Below are 21,555 nucleotides of genomic sequence, written 5' to 3' on the forward strand. Positions count from 1 at the left end.
TATCCTGCTGCTGTTTTATTTCTTTGAACACAGTACTACAACCAGCTTTTATTTTACTACACAAAATTATTAGCAGATGCACATAAGAAAAGGCTGTTTCCTGACACACAAGAAAATATTATCAATATCTACAAATTCTCTTGCCTAATATTATCAGAAAAAACCTCTAGGAATGCTATCTAACATCTTGATCACTTCTAAACACAGGCATAAAACACAGTAAAGATGCACTGAAGTACTCTGCACATCATTTGAAAGTACTTGCTAGCACTGTCACAATTACTTATATGAGATTTGCATTGCAACAGTGTAAGAGCTAAATCCTTTATATATATATATATATATATATATATATATGCTTCAAGAGCATAAAACTAGGAAATCAGAGTAACTTTTCTAACAAAATTCACTGGTCTTAAAGACTTTCACTAATAATCATAAAAACCATGTGTGCTAATTCATCTGAAAAGTGAAAGTAGAGAAGAAATATTCCTATATGGTTTTTGTTTTGTTTTGCTTCACTGATTAAAACATTGATAACACACCTCAAGGTCAGCACTTACATTCTTATATTTCATGTGGATTCCAAAGGTCAATGAAACTCAATTTACTGTTCGTACACAGTAATCCTTGTCAATCTAGTTAGACCAGGATTAAAAGAAAAACAACTGATAGGAGCTTTGCTAAGGGAGAGGCTGCAGTCAATCTGTTTATATATGTGGCAGATTAACAACAATTAACAAAACTATGAGAGGAAATTTCTCATAGGTAGGAAAGTTTCAAGTTCTGCCTTGTTTCGTAGTCCTACTGGCTTATGTCAGCACAGCAGCCTTATTCTTCTTCTGTATTTGTATGCAGCAGCAACATTTTCCTGTTTTTACCTCTTCCTCAATTCTAAGATTTATAAATACGGTGGAATATTCAGACTGTTATGTGTAGTAGATATAATTTGCGCCACTTTTAATATGATATATGTGATATTGAATATTTGTTCGAGTATACATGTTTATATTAGGATTCCCCCCCCCCACCCTCGCAGGTGAGACAGGCTGTATATTAGAAACTGATTTACAAATAAGAAGGTACAGCTCCCCAGGAGATGGGCCATGGCTGGGGAGATATGGGAACCCCAGGTGCTGATCGTTCTCGTGAACTACCCGAGATGGATATCATGGAAATCCTCAGGCAGATACATGTGAATACAGCGTTCCCGAATTCCTGTAAATTTCATCAAGGGATTCAACAAACTCTGGACACTGAATTGTTCTCCCTCATCACCAAAAAAGAAAATCTTATTAACATATGGACTCTGAATAGAAGAAAAGACTGATTGCTGAAATCTTGGCCTCAGGCAGAATTTTCCCCATAAAAACCGCTTGTGCCAGGATGGAGGTGTGTGGGCATGGAGGAAAACCTCTGCTGAGGTTGACTCCTTGTTGCACACCCAGGGCCGACCCCGGGCTCAGCTCTGTTCTTTCCTTGTGGCTGGCTAGATAGAATTTGATTGCAAAATAATGATTTTATTTTTTCATATTAATTTGGCTGGACAAATTTTCATTTATAACAAGACTCATCCTAGAAATTACTCTTCCTTTATACTACATTTCCTCCTCTGCAGTCAAATTCCCTCTTGCTGCCCATAACCTGCTACCTTGTCCAATCTCCATCATGCACCCACTATCCCTGCAGGCAGCCAATGCTTTCCTTGGCGTTTTCTTTTGAAACTTTGAGCTCAATCATATATTGAAGTGTATGAGATGGATATTCCACTATTTCCCACTATATTGTTCACATAATTCTAACACTGGATGCAGAGGGCTTCTACATTTCTCTGCATAAAAAATACTTGCAAAGGTTCATTGTAAGATCATCCAATTCTCATCTCTTCTGCATTAGAACAAACTGAAGCATTTGGTAAAGATGTTGAAATAGTGCAAAATCAAAATATATTTGGTTATTAACGTTACTTCTCCTAAGACTGATATCCCCTGTTTGTCCTCCAAATCTGATTGAGTCATCCACTAGCTCTATTTAGATTGCACTTCCATGGAGTTTCCTCCCAGCATCAAAAGCAGCAAAGCACTACTCTCCTTAACTACTGCCACCATGGCAAAGTGGTTAAAATCAGCCAAATTAACAAGGAAATGTTGCCACAGGGGACAGCTCTCACTGGTTACTCTTGATCTACCAGTACAGAGTACCCTATTGTTAATAAAAGCCAAAATGAGATAATTCAGGTGGATGAAAAACTGATCAACTCACTGAAGTCGGAGCTGAGCTGCCAACTCAGTAAAATGAGAGCAAGTAGGGGCTGGGGACTGAAATGTGCTACATCATTAAATGGGGTGCTCCATCATCAGCTTAGTTGAGCTAGGACAGACTTCCACTTCCACTGCATGCCATCTCTTCTCCAGCCTTGTTGAAGCCTTTGTTAGATCCTGAAGGGAAGCAGGTTTGTGGCAACACATGACAACACAGCAATCCACAAATCCAGAACAAAAGCCTAACCATAGGAGAGGGTTCTGGGAGGAAGAAGGTGATGAACATGCAGAAAATAGTTAAATAAGAATTTCATCAACAATGACCCAGTTTTGTCATCACTGTGCCTTGCACAGAAAAGCTAGCTTAATTTTCAAATTCAATTTCATCTGTTCAGCTTATTTTGTGGTTTTAAAAATCACTTACATTTTGCATATAATACTGTAGAGCAATAATAGCATGCACTCTGGTGTAGGCTTTTTCCTCACAAAAGTCAGCCGTGCTCACTTAACCTGACTACACTGTACAGTCTTCTTTTTGAATCAAAAGCTAAGACTACTTCCTTTCCAATTATACTTCTTTTTGGCTTATATCAGCATTCTTGTGTCCTTTGGAATCTGGAAATCAGAGCAGGGAATAAAAGGTCATCAGGAAAAAACCCAAACCAAAACAAAAAGCAACCAAAACCAAACAGATAGGTACTATCTTATACTGTTTTCTTCACAGCAAAAAGCAGAAGGTGCAGTATGTACAATGGACACACACAACTAAATGAATTTCATCTGAATTTGACAGTTTAATCAACATGCTGAACACCTACCTGATCTATGCATTTTATTTGGCACTGTTCTTTATTTTTTTTTCTCCCATTAGAAAATACTCTTTAAAAATTAAGACCTTCCAATACTGAATTATTTCAAGAGAAGGTAGAGGAACATGAAACAGCAGCTAGAAAAAACAAAGCTGATAATTATTCAGGAAAAAAAATTTTCCAAAATAATCTGCTGCCAGTCACTATGGACCATTAACTACAGTTTGCAAGCCACAAAGTAGCCTTCCCCACAGAAAAAAAATCCATGGTGACAGTTAAATGAGCATGAACCTTAACAAGCACTTCAGATTCTTCTTCTACCGTCAACAATAAAGACTTCAGGAAGGTTTAGTACACTTGCAGGTTAGCTTATTTTTTATCCTCATCAGTTTTCCTCAACAGCTTCACATATTACCACCTAATGCTGAAATGTTGGCATTTTTGACAAGCTATTTACTCTTCAGAACAAACCTAAAAAAATGCAAAAGTTCCAACATACTAAAAGAGAAGTAAGCTTGAGACAGTTATATCTGAACAAGAACATACTATTGTGATAGCCTTTACCTCCAGAAATGTTTTTCTATTCAGTCAATAAAAATATAGATTATTTAAAAATACATCTTCAGACCTATCACAGGCTTTATTTAGAGAGAAGAAAGTATTTTCAGCATAGGTGTGCTGAAGTTCAGTCATATCTACCCTTTTAATAATGAAAAGACATTCACAACATCTTTCACAATCAAAAGCATGCTGCTAAGATTGAAAGCAATCAGCCTTGAATGAAAGATGGATTAATAGCAGTTCTAAAACCATTAGCTACAGACTCTATTGTCATGCTTCTGTTTAAAGCAAGGGAAAAAAAAGGCAAAAAAAGTCAAGGATGTCTAGGTCAGCCAAGCTGATGGATGCACTTACAGACTTTAGAGGAAAAAGGAAAATTGGCAGAACATAATACCCACTTACAAGATTTTCTTTCTTAAAGATAGAAAAAAGGCCTCAAGATATGCAGTAATTCTACCTTGTTCAGTGCTGAAGGTTTTCTAATTTTAGATATGCATATTAAAGCCACATTTAACCCCAGAAGTGCAGCTTGATGCCTCATCACAATATTAATTCCTAGACATTGGTAGAATTAGAAATATTCATTCTACCAAGTAAATCTTCTGGCAACAGCCTCTACCAGTAATACCTATGATCTCTGGTAAGGAACTAAGAGGTAAGGGAGATGGAAGAATTGATGGTCCAGACCATTTAGTGACTGCTAGCAGTTTTGTGAGCAGGAAATTAAATGCTTACATTAGCAAAAATGCCCAATATAACCGTTTCCTGTAACCCAAAGAATTGGCCTCTCCCCAGCAGCCAAGGCTGCAAACTCTCACTGCTTCTACTGTTGCAGCTCTTGAGGTTGCAGGAAGGGTCACATCTGTGAGCTGCTGAGAGACATGAGATGAGCACAGCTGCCTCTTGAAACCCACGTTGATCTTCTCCCACTGCACACACGCAGTCAGACTGCTGGGAGCCCCAAGCACATTCTGCTGGTTATTCATTCTGAATCGGGCAGAGGTGCTGGGGTTTAGCAGCACTGCACCACAGAGATGAGGATCAGCATCTCCCATTCCAGGCAACAGTTCGCAAAGCAAGATTGAATATTACATTAGCCTTAACTGTTGTAGCTAACCCTGCCTCAAGTGAACTCTTTGCTCTCCACAGGGGTATAGATGAGACAAGACACTCATCATATAGGAAGGGAAGATACTCCTCATCTAGGCCTTAGGGATGACATCAGCTTGGCAGGTAAACTGATGGCAGGCGAGAGATGGCTCTGTGTCAATCTGTACAGTCTGACAGAGACAGCAGACTGAAGATGGCAGCTGGAATATTCAGAGAATAGGAAAGCATCACAACTTTCCACAAACAGAACAAGAGACAATTCAAAAGCTAAAGTAAAAAACCTAAAATGTAATCTCTTTTCTTTTCTTAAACTGTTGATTTATTGATAGAATTGGATACACATGCCCTAATCTCTAAAAGGAAATTTACTTGCGATGTTTCATGCCACTATCACTAATAGTATTTGTCTTTTCCAAATGTTCAAGAATACATTCAGCACAGGTAGCTCGGTGAGCAGCTGCAGGGAGAGCTGCAGATTGAGCTCTGGGTGGCAGGAGCCTGAGGCAAGAGGCTGAGATCTGGCACCGACCCTTTGCACAGCAAAGGACCCAGGGACCTGTGGCACCGGCCAGGTGACTCAGAGTCACAGCAGGAGCCAGTGACTCAGCAGGGAGAGCCCAGACTTTCCTCTGCTTAGACCATAAGGATACAGAAGCCCAGGGTTTCCTTTGGGCTCCTTCCTAAGAGGCAGCAGCTTGAGTTGTTGTTTTGCTATTGCCCCATGATGAAATGTTTTAAAGTATCCACAAGTCTGAGATTCTGCTATGGAAAAGACAGGGTAGAGGCAGTAAGGAAACCTGGTCCGACCATCTCAGTGTGGGGGGTGTGGCTGTGAAGGGGCCTCGGTCCCGGCTCAGGCTGTGCCAGCAGACTCCCAGAGTGGCTCCTGGATGGCCAGACAGGAAAGTTTCCTCACCACAAGTGTCAAAGGTCTCAGCTGCACATTAGCACCTCCCAAATTCAATGAAACATGCTATTGTACTGCTTCCACACTCCAGCTGCCCTCTCATTGTGCACTTGCAATGCTTCTTTCAGTTCAAGAGTCTGTCATACTTGGACATCATTCTCATTTTTGAACCAACCCTGCAAATTCCAAGAGTGGCTAATGACAATATAAAAGCACACCATCAACATTACTAGAAGCACAGAAGTACTAGAAGTAGGACACAGGCACTTAAAGCCACCCCCAGGCTGAATCACTGTATCAAAGTTTCACTTAATGGCATTACAGCCAAGGCAACCCCATGCTACTTACAAATGAGTTGGTAAAAAGAAACTAAAAAGGAAAAGGGAAGAATTGTCTCTCATTAAACACAACATTAATCTTATCTTCTGCTTGCCCCATGGATGATACACAGCATCATAGAAAATGCATGCTTTAACATTTGAGAGTTGTTTCCCTGCTCCCTGCAGTGGTACATCAGCAACACAATAATCTGCAGTTGACTGTAGAATCAGATAAAACCGTAACACTTCTGAAGTCCACATTCAGAAACACCTAAAAAGAACTGGTATTTGAAAAGTATGACACGAGAGAATATTGAAAATCCTCCCTGACATCAGAGGTCATTATTGTTGGCATTTCTGCAGTGCCTAGAGGCCTCTCAGAGCAAAACACTAGTTTACTTTAGCCTCCATCCACCAAATACTTCCAATCAAAACCAGAGGCATGACAAAGTGCCAGTGGAAGCCTCTACCACTACTTACTGTGGAAAACAGCTTGAGAATCTGTCCCACAGAGAAGAATGGGAACAACAGCAAATGTGCTGCTGCATTTGCTACTCTCAGACAGCCTGATCTGAGCAACCAATTAAATGAACATACACATGCAAGAGACAAAATTTTATTAGCAAATTTATTCCATATCTCAGATTTCTACTGAAACAATAATTTTAACTTGTTCTAGTTATCGACATTCTTCTATATTTGGGTAAACTGAGCTGTCGGAACTCAAAATGTCCCTCAGACATTTTCAGAGGTTCCAGGCCTTGGTCAGAAGCATTTTAGACCCTGGCAAGCAGCTGGAAACAGCTGTGATTTTGAGTTTGAGCCATGGAATGAGTTACCAACTTTGAAGGTGGAACAAGCAGTCACAAAGCGTTAGATAGTATAGTAGAAGTAATTACAAATTAGAGGGGAAAATTTTTTAGTGTTGTACAGGGGGGTTTTAACACTTGTACAGGGGGGTTTTACTTCGTACAGGGGGGTCAGAAGTTCTAAGATGGAGGAAAGTGGGCCTGATCCTGTTCTTCCTCCTTCTGCTTCCTTGCCTCCATGTTCTTGGTGATGTTGGCACTCACAGATTGGTTTAGAGTAGAAAAGCACATTCTAACATAGATAGCAGGTATTGGGGAAAATCTGTAAACATATAATAAGTAATATATCATATAAAAGATAGCAGCAGCCCTGGGTGGGGAGAGAGACAACGAAGACACCGGGCAGTGAGGGTGTCAGGAGTGTGTGTGTCTCTGCCTGGGCCACTGACCAAAGCAGCCGCAGCGGGCGAAGACAATCTTTTAGATAACCAGCAATAAACTGCCTTGAGACTGAACAACAAGAGGCTGCGGAGTTTTTCTTTGGAAGCACAGGTTGGAGGAGAGACTTTACCACCACACAAGACCCCTGAATCAATCCCGGGGTTCTCACACTGAGCCAGACAGCAAAAGCTTCACTTCTAGAGAGGAGCAAGAGCCTTCTAGAAGTCCAAGACCAATTAAACTAAGAGGGTAAAAATTAAACACACACACTCCAATAATTTGCTTTTAATCCAAAAGTTAAGACACTTGTTTTCAGAATACATGGTATTTGCTTGCCAGACTATAATTTTGAATATAACCATATATATGTGAGTAGTCTATCCTAATTATTCCAAGTATGATTTATGAGGTAAATGCGGCTTCTGAAACAGTCTCCTAATGCAAGGTTTCATGTCCATCAGACATGGATAACCATTTCAACATCAAATGCAGAGGTTGATTAGCCAGTAAGGCAGAGGAAAGAACCAAGTTTGAGATCCAAACATCTAAATTCAAAACAATCCCCAAAATGTAGACAACTTCAGGTGAAAGGTGCTCACCTGAGATCGAGCCTGATCAGTCTTTGTTCCTCTGAGCACACTGACAAGATTCCACCTAGCTTACATACAGACATGTAACTTAAGTTGCCCTCATCAGCAAACTGAACTCTACCCACAGAAACTCAGGGAAAGACAGACCTCACTCTGCCCCAGGCCACCCTTTTCCAGGCTCTTCTAATGAAAATCCTTCCCTTCTTAGTGGTGACAACCCAAGAAACTCCTTCCACACACTATCAAGACTACTACAGTCCTGTCGGCGCAGACCCCAGCCAGGCAATGATTAGCATTGACTCCATGAAGGGGTGATCGATGCAACACACGAGGGGTCACCAACTGTCACCCCCGGAGACAGATCACAGTTACCTCTCTAGGAGGGCAGAAGGTGTCCAATCCATCTTGCAGGGAATGCTGGAGGTCAGCCTGAGCTCCTCTGATGGAGAGGTCCAGATGGTCTCCAGTTCGTGCCAGACACACGGCTGGGGTCAGCAATAGTCACCCCAGTCTGTCTGTGCCCGAAGGGGTCAGCAATGTCAGGCCCATGTTCGGACACACTTCAGAGGAGTCATCAAAAAATCAAGGCAGTGTGTTCATCCACACACGAGGGGTCACCAATTGTCACTCCCAGAGGCCCCCAGCTGGGTAATAATTAGCACTGACTCCATGAAGGGGTGATTGATGCAACACACAAGAGGTCACCAATCAGTCCCACACTCCCTTTGTGACTATGACATTTCTCACTCCCAGTTCTCCACAATTATGTTATTTTTTGAAATGGAAAGGACAAAAATTCCCACTTGTAGAGAAAGCTGGAGGTGATTCTGCCCCTCTACTCCACTCTGGTGAGGCCCCACCTGCAGTGCTGTATCCAGCTCCAGGGTCCCCAGCACAGAAGGACATGGACCAGTTGAAGGGAGTCCAGAGGAGGTCACCAAGATGATTAGCAGGATGGAGCACCTCTCCTCTGAGGAAAGGCTGGGAGAATTGGGATTATTCAGCCTGAAGAAAAGAAGGGTCTGGGTGACCTAATTGCAGCCTTCCAGTACCTGAAAGGAGCCTTCAAGGAAGATGGAGGAGACTTTTTACAAGGACATGTAGTGACAGGAGAAGGGAGAATGGCTTCAAACTGAAAGACAATAGGCTTAGATTAGATATTAGAAAAAAATCCTTACTGTAAGGGTGGTAAGCACTGGCACAGGTTGCCCAGAGAAGCTGTGGATGCCCCATCCCTGGAAGTGTTCAAGGCCGGGCTGGATGGAGCTCTGAGCAACCTGGTCTAGTGAAAGGTGTCCCTGCCCATGCCAGGGTGGCTGGAACAAGATCATCTTTATGGTTGCTTCCAAAACAAATGGTTCTGTGTTTCCCTAGTGACTACAGCAACTGCCTGCAAACACATGAGGCAGATTAATAAAATAACTTATTTAATTATATTATATTTATAAGTTATAACACAGGCAAAATACACCATTTGCAGACCTGTGGTGTCAACAGTGGAGCATTTTCCATTTTAAAAGCTAAATTGGTTCCATAATACATTTTTTAGTCCCTTTAATCACAATGCTATTATTTTCTTGACCAGGCAATCCTGTATTTTTCCATTCCCAACAAGGTAGCTGTGTCATTAAAATACTACTTTATTTTTGAAGCCCTTAAAGTATCTTAAAAGTGGAAGTAGATGGTTTGGATGGCTTTGTGAAACAGCTTCACAATGAGGCAAGCAGCAAAACTGGCACTGTAAGTACAATATGCATCCACATGCTGTATGTAATTGCTTTTTCCTCTAAAAGCCTCTCCACCTTTTTATCTACATTTCTTTTTCCCTGAAGTTGTTCTAAAAAACATGTCTGTCTCTACATGTGTCTATAGTATTAGACATCCCACTTATTTCTAGAGTACTACCACAGCATTTTACTGCTTATGTTTGCTAATATGTACTGCAATTTCTGCTCCTTTTCACACTACTGTAATGGGAAAGAACACAAATTTCACATTGATAGTTTTCACAGGACAACAGGAGCCAGATCAGACTACACTTCCCTCCTTATGCTCTCTCAGCTGCCTCTTTGTAACCATCTGCTCAAGGCAGCCCTGTGCAAGGACTGTCTCTCTGCAGCAGAAGCTACATCACTGCTGTGTGTTTGTGCAGCCCCAAGCACACCTCAGGGTCACAGACTGCACCGCTTCCCAGGGGCCAACACCTTGATGTCCTCCACATGCAAGCACTTGTGTGCATGCAACTACCCAAAATGTCTTCATCCTTGATTTTTTTTCTGAAAGCCACAGTCCAACTGTTAAAAAATCCAGCTGTAAAATCCTAACAAATTCTTCTTCCTAATATCACCTGATGGACTGAAGTCATAAATAGCGCATGCTTGTACAGGTGAACTTCATAAAGGCCTTTTATTCAGAAGGTCAGTCAACAGTGTCTTTGTGAATAAACTTCAGCTGTTCTACTTATACCACCTAAGAGCTAAGAATTAGTCTGAGTTCACTATTTTGATTTCCTGTGGGAAGAAAACCAATAAGAAAATAATCCCACTTTGAGATGAGGGGCAAAGGAGAAAGACACAAGTGGTCCTTTCCACCTGCTGGACAGAGCACAACACACTAACTTGTCAAGATCTCCCACTTCCAAACGGTTGCTGTCAGCAGAGGAGATGACATTTGCCAGATTCCCCAGGTATGCAGTCATTGTCAACAGAATAAACAGGAGAAGGTAGATCTTTTATGCTGAATGGAAAAACCTCGCTGTTAAAATGTGGGTCTTCATATTAAACTATTTATAGCAAGAATGGATGATACAGCAATGGCAAAAATCATGCTACAACAAGAATATACTTGGATTTTGAATCAGACATTTGTCCTCCTGTGGTGAGCTGGCTTACAGGACCCCAACAGAGTGAGATGTTTCTTGTTTTTCTTGATTCTGAGGGTGTGGATTCTGAACTAAGCAGCTGTGTTTTGCACTACAGGTAGGGTTACTTCAGCACTTCATTCTCTCCCGTGAAATCCCAGAATGATAAACAAAACATCACTCTCAGTGGCTTGAAATGCCCAGAGTCACCCAGCACTGCTGTTTCACAGCTCAGGATAAGAGTTTTGTTCACTGCATGGTTCTGAAACTTGAGGCTTCAGCCAGAGGTCACAATTGTGAATGACAGGCTGAGAGTGGAAGGGGTACACACACATCAAACATTTCAGCCCCTGATTTACATGGATACTTATAACTATGCAACACGTGAAAAGTACATTGTCCTGAAGTGCAATTATTTCAGCTATGTGATAGTAACATTTACCAAATGTTCTTAAACCTATTTCAGATATAGTCTACACTGAGATTCTGTGCCCATTTTTATTAGTCATAAAGAAGACCCAATGCTGTAAGTGGTGTTTGTCACTATCACAGTCAGAGTTGGGAGAGGGAAAAAAATTCACATTCACACCTAATCTATTGACTTTCATTGTGGTGATCTGATGTGGACAGTGGAAATCTGTTAACTACTTCTCCACAAAAGTAAGCTAATAAAAACTATATTTCAGTAAAGTAACATTTCCCCATCCAGAGTCAGTACCTCACTCAGAAACACACAGAGATCTGCAATTCATACACCCTGACACACAATTTTAAAGCAAAATCGGGAGGAGCTGAACAGCCCATCTGGGGTTTTGCTGAACCTTCACTTCAAGAGAAAAATGTTTCTTAACTTTAATCAGTCCAATGTGGGGGTTTTTACCCATATCCTGTGGCCACCAGAAGTCTCACAAGAGGAAGAGAATAGGAAGACAACTCAAAATGGCAAAACCTCATTGCCCCAGTTCAGTGGGCATTGGTGTTTCTCAACTATAAAAAAAGGTCAAAAAAAGCGCGGGGCGGCAGGGGGGATATAGAATGGTTTGGGTTGGAAGGGACCATAGTGATCATCTAGTTCAAACCCCTCTGCCATGAGATCAGTTGGCTTAGAGCCTCACCCAGACTGGCCTAATAGTGTCTTTCGTACCCAACCCATTTGATAAGCTTGACCAAAAAGGATAAACACTGTGAAGCAGAAACCACTGATTAAAAAAATGGAGAATTCTTCTACAAAATTACTTTTCCTAGTCTCTTGTTAGACAACAGTACCAAGACTCTTTTTTTAAATTTAAATAACTGACAAAATTTTAATATCTCTAGGAATTCTGTAACACCTTTATCACTTAAAATCCTTACTCTTCCGTGCTTCAACTTTTCATCACATGCTTGACACCCCCCACCCCTCCCAAACACTTGCTGATCAGAGCAGATCCTCCCAGGGAAGCCAGAGGAGCTGTTTCCACCCCAGTCAGTGCTGAACAGAGCCCAGTAAGCTGAGATGAATTCTTATCCTCTTGGTACTGAGTTCAGTCAGCCCTTCAGTGTTGTTCAATATAATTTCAAAAAAAAAAAAAGGGGATTTTTAAGAAAGCAAAAGCAACCAAAAGAACTAATGAGCTACACTGCAACAAAACATAGTCTACTGATCCCTATATAGCACTTATCAACAGAAGACAAGATAAAAGCTTCTCACTTCTTTTACCAGTTTCTTTTCATAGTTTTCATGAACATTTTAAAGGACTGTTAATTTCTCTCGAGTCAGATAAAAAAACCTGCAATTGCTAACACAACACAAAAAACCTAACAGCAGTAGTTGCCATTAAAAAGCCTCCATTATTAGCTATTGCTGCTACCACATAATGAGACAAAATGTGTTACCAGGTATGCACACCTTACTTAGGAAAGAAAACTCCCTGAATAAATAACCTCCTAATGAGTAACAGCCCAGATTTGGGTCTCATGCTCACCATCAAATAGGCTTTGTGAGTACATCATGCAGGAGGACTTGATTACAAGTCAACGCTGCTGCAAAACATCATTTTCTGAATCTCCTTAGAAAAGCTGCCTTCTCTTAAAGCCTATATTCAGAAAAGTACAGGATTCCAAAAGTATAACAAAATCTTTGTTAGCTTGTTTTTAACAGAACTCTACTGTGTGAATATGGTATTAAAACCAAACAGATGAGACATAAGAGCCAGAAGTAGCATTTCAATGAAAAAATATAAGAATTCCAGAAAAAACACATAACAGTGGTTAAATATAGGTGGTAAAGAAATAATTTATATTCGTAAAACATATATTAAGAAACCATTCTTGCTTTCTCCAGTGACTTTTACTGCTCTGTGAAAGTGACCACTCAACTGCCTGAATTGTTTTTATCTATCAGGAATGCTGAAAAATCAGTTACTTAAGAAAATGTGTATATTGATATACCTGAATAAAAAAATGAAGCATTTTTACACTTCATATCTTTTCCTTAATTTGTATTATATCCTGTATATTATTAGAGTCTGACTAGATTGTAGACATTAGTTTAGCTCTGAATAATCTTGCTGGTTTTGGACTTGCTCATATTTGTAACAAGGTGGTTCCTCAGGGAACCAGCTGAGGGAGACTAAGATCATTATTCCATTTTGCATTATAATTCTACCTCAGTCAGCCAATAAATACTAGATTCCATATTAATCAGGAACTTATAAATGAATGAACCTTCACTGGAGCTACACTTTCTGTTGTCTGCATCCCAAATATAGAATCAAATACTTGTACTCACATATTTACATTACAGTAGTTCCATAAAAAGGAACTTTGAACTTGTCTGTAACCCATGAGTTACTACTGTACTTTAATCCCATAGCTGAGGACAGAAAAGGAAGGACATACTTCATTACAAAGGAGATTTTGTTTGTTTCTTTGGACAGCAAAACCAGATGTTTAAAGTGCTGGAAGTGATCTTGATGACAAATTAGAAAGCTGAAAGAAGGAACAGAAGGCATCTTAAATTATATTCAATACATTGCACTGCTTTGTGCAACACTACTGTGAATATGAGGTATGTGTTGATGTTATTTGAATACACAGAACTACAAAGATATCCTTTTTAAAAACAACTGTGCAATGGAAATATAAAGCAAATGGCTCTGATCACAATGTTTTATTTACAAAACTTTCCTGAATTTCTGCTCATCTTTCCACTATACATATATGATTACATGGATGAAGTTTCCTAATGGCAGCTTAATTCAATTCTTAAAGCTACACAAACTGAAGTCCAACTCCATATTCACATTTTAGAGGACAAAGCAAAACAGCATTTAAAGTTAAGGCAGAGTAAGCCAGAAAAGACAGGCCACCTCAGGCTGTAACGTATGAATCCAGATGAAAAGCATCACTAAATTACTACATACATAAAAGACAAAGTTACTAACAAGGCAATAAAGCAATACATTTAGAAAAAATAGTCCATTCCATTTGCTTGATTCACTTATGCTAAGCTTATTCCATTAAGCAAAAATTCCGTTTGTTTGTTTGTTTTTAAATCTGAAGCATGCCCAGTTTTCTAAATGAAACTACTACAATCAGATGTGGGAAACCAATACTGGATTTCAGTACTTTGAGAGCACCTTCCCCTTTGAGAGCACACTTCCCCTCTTCCCCCACCATCTCCAGCAAGGACAGCCTGTTTCATATTCATCAGTCCAACAATCACAGCTCAGACATTGAAAGCAGACTCCCTTACTATCACTGATTTATTTCACTCTGATTTTTCATTAGGATAAGTCTTTTGAAATGACTGTATTCCATGTCAGCTACACGAGCCCATTCTCAATTGGGAGCCCTGTTGCACCATTTTACTTCTTCACTCCCAAGCTTGTATGTCTCCAAATTTTAATACACCTCCTCAGCTTTCAATACAGGGCAGATTTTCATCTGCTGATGTTGAAACATGAGTAGGGTTACCTTGCCTTTGTGAACAGCTGGACAAATGCCTTATTAGCTGAGCTTTGTCTCAAAACTCATCCAAAATCTGGTGGTCTTGTTATCAAATGGATATTTCAAAGCAGTAACCACAAACCTGTTCTGTAAGGGTTCATGACAAATCAGCAAGGTGCTTGATAAATGGTGGTTGTCACCATCCCTTGATGTGTTAAAAAAAAGACTGGATATGGCACTGGTTGCCATGGTTTAGTTAAGGTGTTTAGGGCATGGGTTGGACTTGATGATCTTGAAGGTCTCTTCCAACCTAGTGGTCCTGTGATTCTGTCTGATAAATGGCCACCAAACAGATTACAAGTAGTGGGGTTTTTTTAATTGCTGCAAGCCTGTAATGGAGGATCTAGTTTGATGCATTAAGTCAGAATGAAATGAGTTAAATTGTATTAATTTAAATTTATTACATTTAAACTAGATATTGTAGATAAAAATTAGAATGGAGAATTCATACCAAGCCTTTATTGTCAAGGTAATTGCTCCAAACATTTAATACTATTTGATTCTAAAAGAAAAATGCATCACAACCATATGTGTATTATTTTTTAGGTTTATTGTACTGTTGGCAGTAGGAAATACTCCTATTTGTTCAGTCATTGAAATAATTTCTCTTGCCTTTTTGAACCTGTTAGAAAAAAGACACTAATTTTATTTGCTCTAATAACTCTCAATGTGTCAGATTCAATAAAGACTCAATTTTCCACTCTGCAGAAATTACCTCCAAACTCCTGGTTTTAGGCCTTTAAGAACCAAAAATACTGATAAGGCTTTTAAAGAATGTTTCCCAATTATTTTATAACATTCTCTTATCTTTCCTTTGACCCTGAGACCAGCTTCCTTGGTTAGAGCCTGGTGCTAGTAATGCCAAGCTTGTAGGTTCAACCCCTGTATGGGCCATTCACTTAGGAGCTGGATTTAAAGATCCTTGTGGGATCCCTTCCAACTCAGAATATCCTGTGATTCCAGTTAAAAATGTATCTAATATGACAAATTATTGTCCTATACCAGAGTATCTTGAGTACACACATTCACTTGCACTTGGTAGTTACATCTGCTGCACTCATACAAGAAGTAGAAGCTTATGAGTAAGAACAGACACATTCGTTTTCAGGAACTCATCTCTAAACTATGTTTGCTTACTGTCATATCACACATGGAAGAACCATCCTGGTATTTTACTAAAATAAGTAACAGATTATTAAAATCAGTCCCCCATATAAAAATCCATATATTCATATATCCATAGAACTTTTCTCCTCCTTTACCTGCCCCAAGAAAAAATAAATATGCAAACAAACAAACAAAACCTCAAGAAAAACATTTCTGTGCCCATTCTGCTTGTTAGCCAAATCATTTGGAAAAAGAGTCTCCACAGTGTCTGAAAAAGAGAGATCCCATTACTTTAATTATCTTCATTTAGAGAAAAACAGAATAGTGCAATATCCAAGACGTGTGTATGCTACAAATCCACAGCAGTACCTTGCTTCTGTAACACCCACTTCCTCATACTGCTATTTTTACGCCTTTATATATCTTTAACAGGATGATAAATTCTATTTAAGCAGAAGCCAAGACTTCAAGAAGCTTGGATTCTTAAAGACTCACAAAAATAAATATGAAGGAAATCCTACCTACCTTAGATATTTCCGGCTCCACTTGTCTCTTGGGGGTGTCTTTTGACTCGGGCCCTTTCGGAGTACCAGTGTTCTTAACCGCGAGCGAATCAACTCTTTCGCCTTCAAGCTGCAGGTTAATACCTTCTGTGGGGACAGGGTGATCAATACCATTTGGATTCAGATTGCAATGGATAGCTGGGAAAAAATATGAGAAACATTGCTTTAGGAAAGAAGAAACCAACAGTTCAAACATTTAGCACGAACTACTGAGAAGTGCCATGTCAGAGCTGTGTCAGACCAAAGCAATTGAACCATCTGCACCTTGATGTACATTCAAGGTGAGATATTTGAGAAAGTGAGAGGAATGCAGCACTGCATAAATTTATGTAGTGCAGGCTACCATGTGGAGCTGTGCTCTGCTGGATTCACTGGAGCATCCAAGACCTTCAACTTAGAGCTTTTATTAAATGTTCATCATTCAACCATATCTTTTTTCCCTTTCTAGGCAAACAAGTTGAAGGTTTTCTATTACATTTTAAATTCCTACAACATTCTAGGTCTTAAAGAATGTGGGATAAGTAAGCCATGCACAAAAAAATCAGCAAGTCAGTCTCTGCACAAAGTAATGACTTATTCAGCTGATTATATCTCCTTCAGTTCTTTGTACCACTGCAAGTTACCACCTACACTATCCTAACAAGCAAGAGGGATGTACTCCCTGGGAGTATATAATGAGGTAGAGACTAATGACAGCAGAATAAGGAAAGCTTTCAGAGAAGAAAATAAAACAAATGCAAACCATAGAAGAGAAATGCCCATTTAGAACTATGGGAGTAGTTTGTTTTCTGCCCAGATTTTCACAGTTTCAGCATTCACACACATAGTAGTGATTTAAAAAATGTGTGGATCCTGAGACAACTTCCCCTTTATGTGGCTGATTTTTGCATTTATGTTCCTGCATAACTGGGCTACTTTTAGCACTACTTGTAATTAATGGTCCCAATTTCCTCTATGTACAAAAGAACTTCGCTCAGATACTGTAGTGCAATGTTTGACAGATCTAAATAGAAACCTAAACTACAATGTACAGCCAAAATAAAAGCTGTCCTTTTACTCTTGGTTGATTTAGAAGCAAAGGATGGGGAGCTGGGGAAGAAATCAGAACTACCAGTTTCTACCAGCTACAGATCAGCCCTTAAAAGCCTCTCACAAGAAACTGGCTCAAGCTGCCAGTGAAAGCAAAGGGTTCTTTAACTATAGCACCTTTTGAAAATCTATTCAGCTTAAATCCTAGAGTCTTAATTGAAAACTTTGAGCCTAAGTTACAGGAATTCCTTGGTACAGAATTAAAGCAGAGGCCAAAATGTTGACCATTTTCCCTTGGAATCTTTAAAAACATCCAAATATTTCTAAAAGACAAGTGATCTCTGCAACCACTACAATACATACATCTGCAAGCCAAGGATAGGAACACCTTCTATAGGAACATAAAAAGAAATTTGTTCTGTGGTTTGTATTTACATCAGTGTGCCTCAAGACACACAAAAAAAATTGTGGATAGATTATATCCCCTTACTATTATCTAGCTCCTCTAGATCATATCTATACACCTGAAAGAAACAACTACTAGCAACTTATTTGCCTATCCTCCAGACCACAGACAGATGTGATCCTACAAGACTGACTGTTTTCACAGCACAATGAGAATGAAAACTGTTTTGTTAGTAACCTAATTAATTCCTTCCTGTACAAAAAATGTAAATGTATCTTAACTGACCTGTAAAAGTACTCCCAGCACACCCTGCTCCAGCAAGGGCAGATCAGCAGCGAAAACACATTTGATACCAAATATGATCCATAAAAATCCCTCCGTCTTTGGAAAGGATTTTCCCTAGCTGAATAGGAAGGCTCCTGGAGACACCTTTGGAACCCTAACACACTACAGCAACATTCAGAAGCAGGCAGTTTTTGGCTGTCAGCCCAGTTCCAGTGCTCACCAAAGAGAAATTAGGTAGCACAGTGGGACATAAACTGCCTGGAAGAACAGTGCCAGCAGCAAGTCTACTGTGAATTGCAATTCCTCCCTTCCCAGTGCCCTGAATCAATAGAGATTAGGGAGAAGGGTGACATGGGATGAACAAGGAGATCCTTCTGGTTTATAGCACTAATTTACCATGCATTACAGGGAGCAAATTATACAGGTTTCAATACCATGATGACTAATCGGCTGTGGAAGTTGCCTATGTGGACTTTACTTGGCACTGGTGAGGCCACACCTCGAATGCTGTGTCACTCACTACAAAAAGGACATTGAGAGGCTGGAGCACATCCAGAGAAGAACAACAGAGCTGGGGAAGGGTCTGGATCACAAGCCTGAGAGGAACAGCTGAGGGAGCTGGGGGTGTTCAGCCTGGAGAAAAGGAGGCTCAGGGGAGACCTTACCACTCTCTACAACTCCCTGAAAGGAGGCTGTAGCCAGGTGGGGGGTCAGTCTCTTCCCACTGTAACAAGCAACAGGATCAGAGGAAAACTCCTCAAGTTGGGCTAGGGGAAGTTTAGATTGGATATTAGGAAAAATTTCTTCGTGGAAAGGGTTGTCAGGCGTTGGAACAGGCTGCCCAGAGAAGTGGGGCAGCCAACATCCCTGAATTTAAAAAAAACATGTAGACATGACACTTGAGGACATGGTTTAGTGGTGGACTTGTCAGTACCGGGTTAAGGTTAGGACTTGATTTTAAAGCTCTTTTCCAACTTCAACAGCTTTACAAATCTATAAGTACCTGGATGGCTTAAAAATTAAATAAGTCACTTGGCAAGATGCTGCTTGACTCTTAGCCCATCATGCATTCAAGAGTAATGAATGCTAGTGCTTTTTCAGCAATGCCTTTTACCGAGCTCCTTCAGGATACAAAAGAGAAAAAATGGAAGAGGTTGCTAGCAATTACATAGATGCCCACTGCCTTTTAATTGAAAACAGGTGAGTGGTTAAAAGAAACAAAAACTGTCTTAGGGGACTTTTCCAGAGTTGCTAGAATTGAAGGGGAAGGAGGGGAAGTGGGGAGAGAAAACTTTTTATTTTCTAGGGGTATTAATCTCCTAAGAAGTATCTTAGCCACTTGGCAAAGCTTATCTTTCTTTTTCATGACACATCTTTAGGTAGCCAGCTCTATTATTTTCTTCTAGTGCTATCTCCAACCCTCAGCTACACAGAGAATAGGGGCAAGGAATATTTCCTTGCATAGGTCTGTTATTTCCTGTTACCACACAGAATACATAGATCCATCTTTGTGGCAGACAGATGTGGAGCTCTTGCCTCCTTTCAAATGTCAATACAAATCAAAATGGTTCCCTTTCAGGATTTGTTAAAGGCAGCAAAAGAGGTCCATGTTTGGTCAATAATTTATTCTCTCCTTAAATCTACATCTTATATAATTTTAGCTAGATAAGGTCAGCTCAAAACCCAGGATAAACTATCAAACCTAATGGGGCTTGGTAGGCTGACAGCACCCAGGGCTAACATCCCATAGAACTGAGTCTAAACAGCTCTTAGAAAATAATCACAAATCACTAACTTCACCCCAGCCCATGCGCTCTCTCTTAGCTGACACATCTTGAATTTCTTTTAGGACATAATGGCATTCATCTGGAAAAAAAATCTTTCTCCAGACAAAATAGTTTCTGGCTAAAATATTGTTCAAATCATTACTCCTCCTTACCCTGGTATTGGCTAACACTAGCTCACCCTGTCCTCTGCATTCAGACCATTTTCCCACACTGCTCCTTGGATAATATCCCTGCTGCCTCAGCACCTCTTCATTCTACAAACTGCGTCCACCTCATCAGTCCCAAATTTTAACAGTATATCAAGACAACAAACACCCTCCAAATCAGCTCACAGTATCAGCCTAACACCACTATCAGCAGCATCATCAGATTTTGAAACAGAACTTCGTCCAATATTCTTCCATACAATCTCAATATTCATATATCATCCTCATCTCAGTAATACAGCCCTTCATCCAGATTCAGATCACTTATATTCTTCTTTCCATGCTGAAAACTCCACCTCAGTTGATTAATCTCTCTTCATGCTCCCCCAACAATTGTTGTTCAACTTGTATTGAAAGCTTTCTGTGGTGGGAACTTGTTTCCTTTTGAGGAAGGAGGGTGGATGTTCTATACAGCTCTGACTGTACAGCAACAAGCACATAATGAATGGTGCTGGCTGAAACAATAACATAGATCCAAAGATTACATTTATTAAACAAACTATTATGTAAAAAAAAGGTACTTAAGTGCTCTTGTACTCCTAACTTAATGGTAAAGCTGAATCTAATGGAAAATATCCACTTTTTCAGAATCTAAAAAGACTGCTGAGATCTGACAAGTTATGAGAGTGAAAAGCTCTTGAGAAAAGTAGTAAGCGGAGCATCCAAAATATCAAAATGACCCCACATCTGTCCTAAAAAACGAGGATTCAATACACTTTGTACTTTTTATATATGGTGGAACACAAGCTCAAGTCTTTCCATGTATACAGAGCAAGAGAATTTGTTGCCCTGCAGAAGCTGGCCCATACATGTGAGCCAGTTCATGCCCACACAGATCTCTCCAGGGTGCACATGCGGTTTCAAAAGAGCTTGCAGGGCAAGGTGAATGCTCTGCCCCATGCCACCCCCACCTTATTCCCATGCATGCTTGTCTCCCAGATGGTAAGCAGCCAAGAGACAGCTTGTCTGAGTATGCTTGATGGTACACAGAAGCACCAAGAGCCACTGTAAGTTACTGGCATCTGGGGCAAGCCTTGTCTTTTCCTAGAGGGTACTCTGTGAATCCTGTCCAGAAGAAAGCCTGAAGGCACTCTTCAAAGCACAGCCTTGATATATCCAAAGTTTTGCATGGGCAGATGGAAAGTCTTAGTCTCTCCATCTGTAGGCTCAAGGCTTAGCAGATAAATCTATGATCAATCGCTACCTCTGTGCACTCACTGCCTACTGTGTCAAACCTTTCATAACTACATGTTTCAGTGGGAATACTGCTGGCTGCTTAAAACTTTAAGCAGATCAATTAAGGCTACATTAAAGCATATTTAGCAAGTACTTGAGTTACATGCAATAACAATTGTTCTATTCTAAAAAGTGATCGAGTAAAAATAGCATCTTCTTACTCATGTGCCCTGTTCTGTGTGCATCATAGTCATATGCTAGCTTTTGCTATTCAGAGACAAAAAGCAGGCACAGGAGATACCCACCCAAGCTCTAACAATCCTTACAAAACTTTCATG

General features: G+C 40.1%; 1 protein-coding gene across 2 annotated transcripts in view; it reads right to left on the minus strand.

Annotated features, from left to right (window-relative positions):
• SAMD12 (sterile alpha motif domain containing 12) overlaps positions 1 to 21,555 on the minus strand; it is a 167,381-nt gene that overhangs the window by 133,589 nt on the left and 12,237 nt on the right. For both annotated transcript variants that reach the window (NM_001245248.1, XM_072924000.1), the window contains 1 exon segment: positions 16,291 to 16,466. In NM_001245248.1, the coding sequence (NP_001232177.1) occupies positions 16,291 to 16,466 (176 nt within the window).

Source organism: Taeniopygia guttata, chromosome 2 (assembly GCF_048771995.1).
Source record: "Taeniopygia guttata chromosome 2, bTaeGut7.mat, whole genome shotgun sequence".
Classification (NCBI taxonomy): domain Eukaryota; kingdom Metazoa; phylum Chordata; class Aves; order Passeriformes; family Estrildidae; genus Taeniopygia; species Taeniopygia guttata.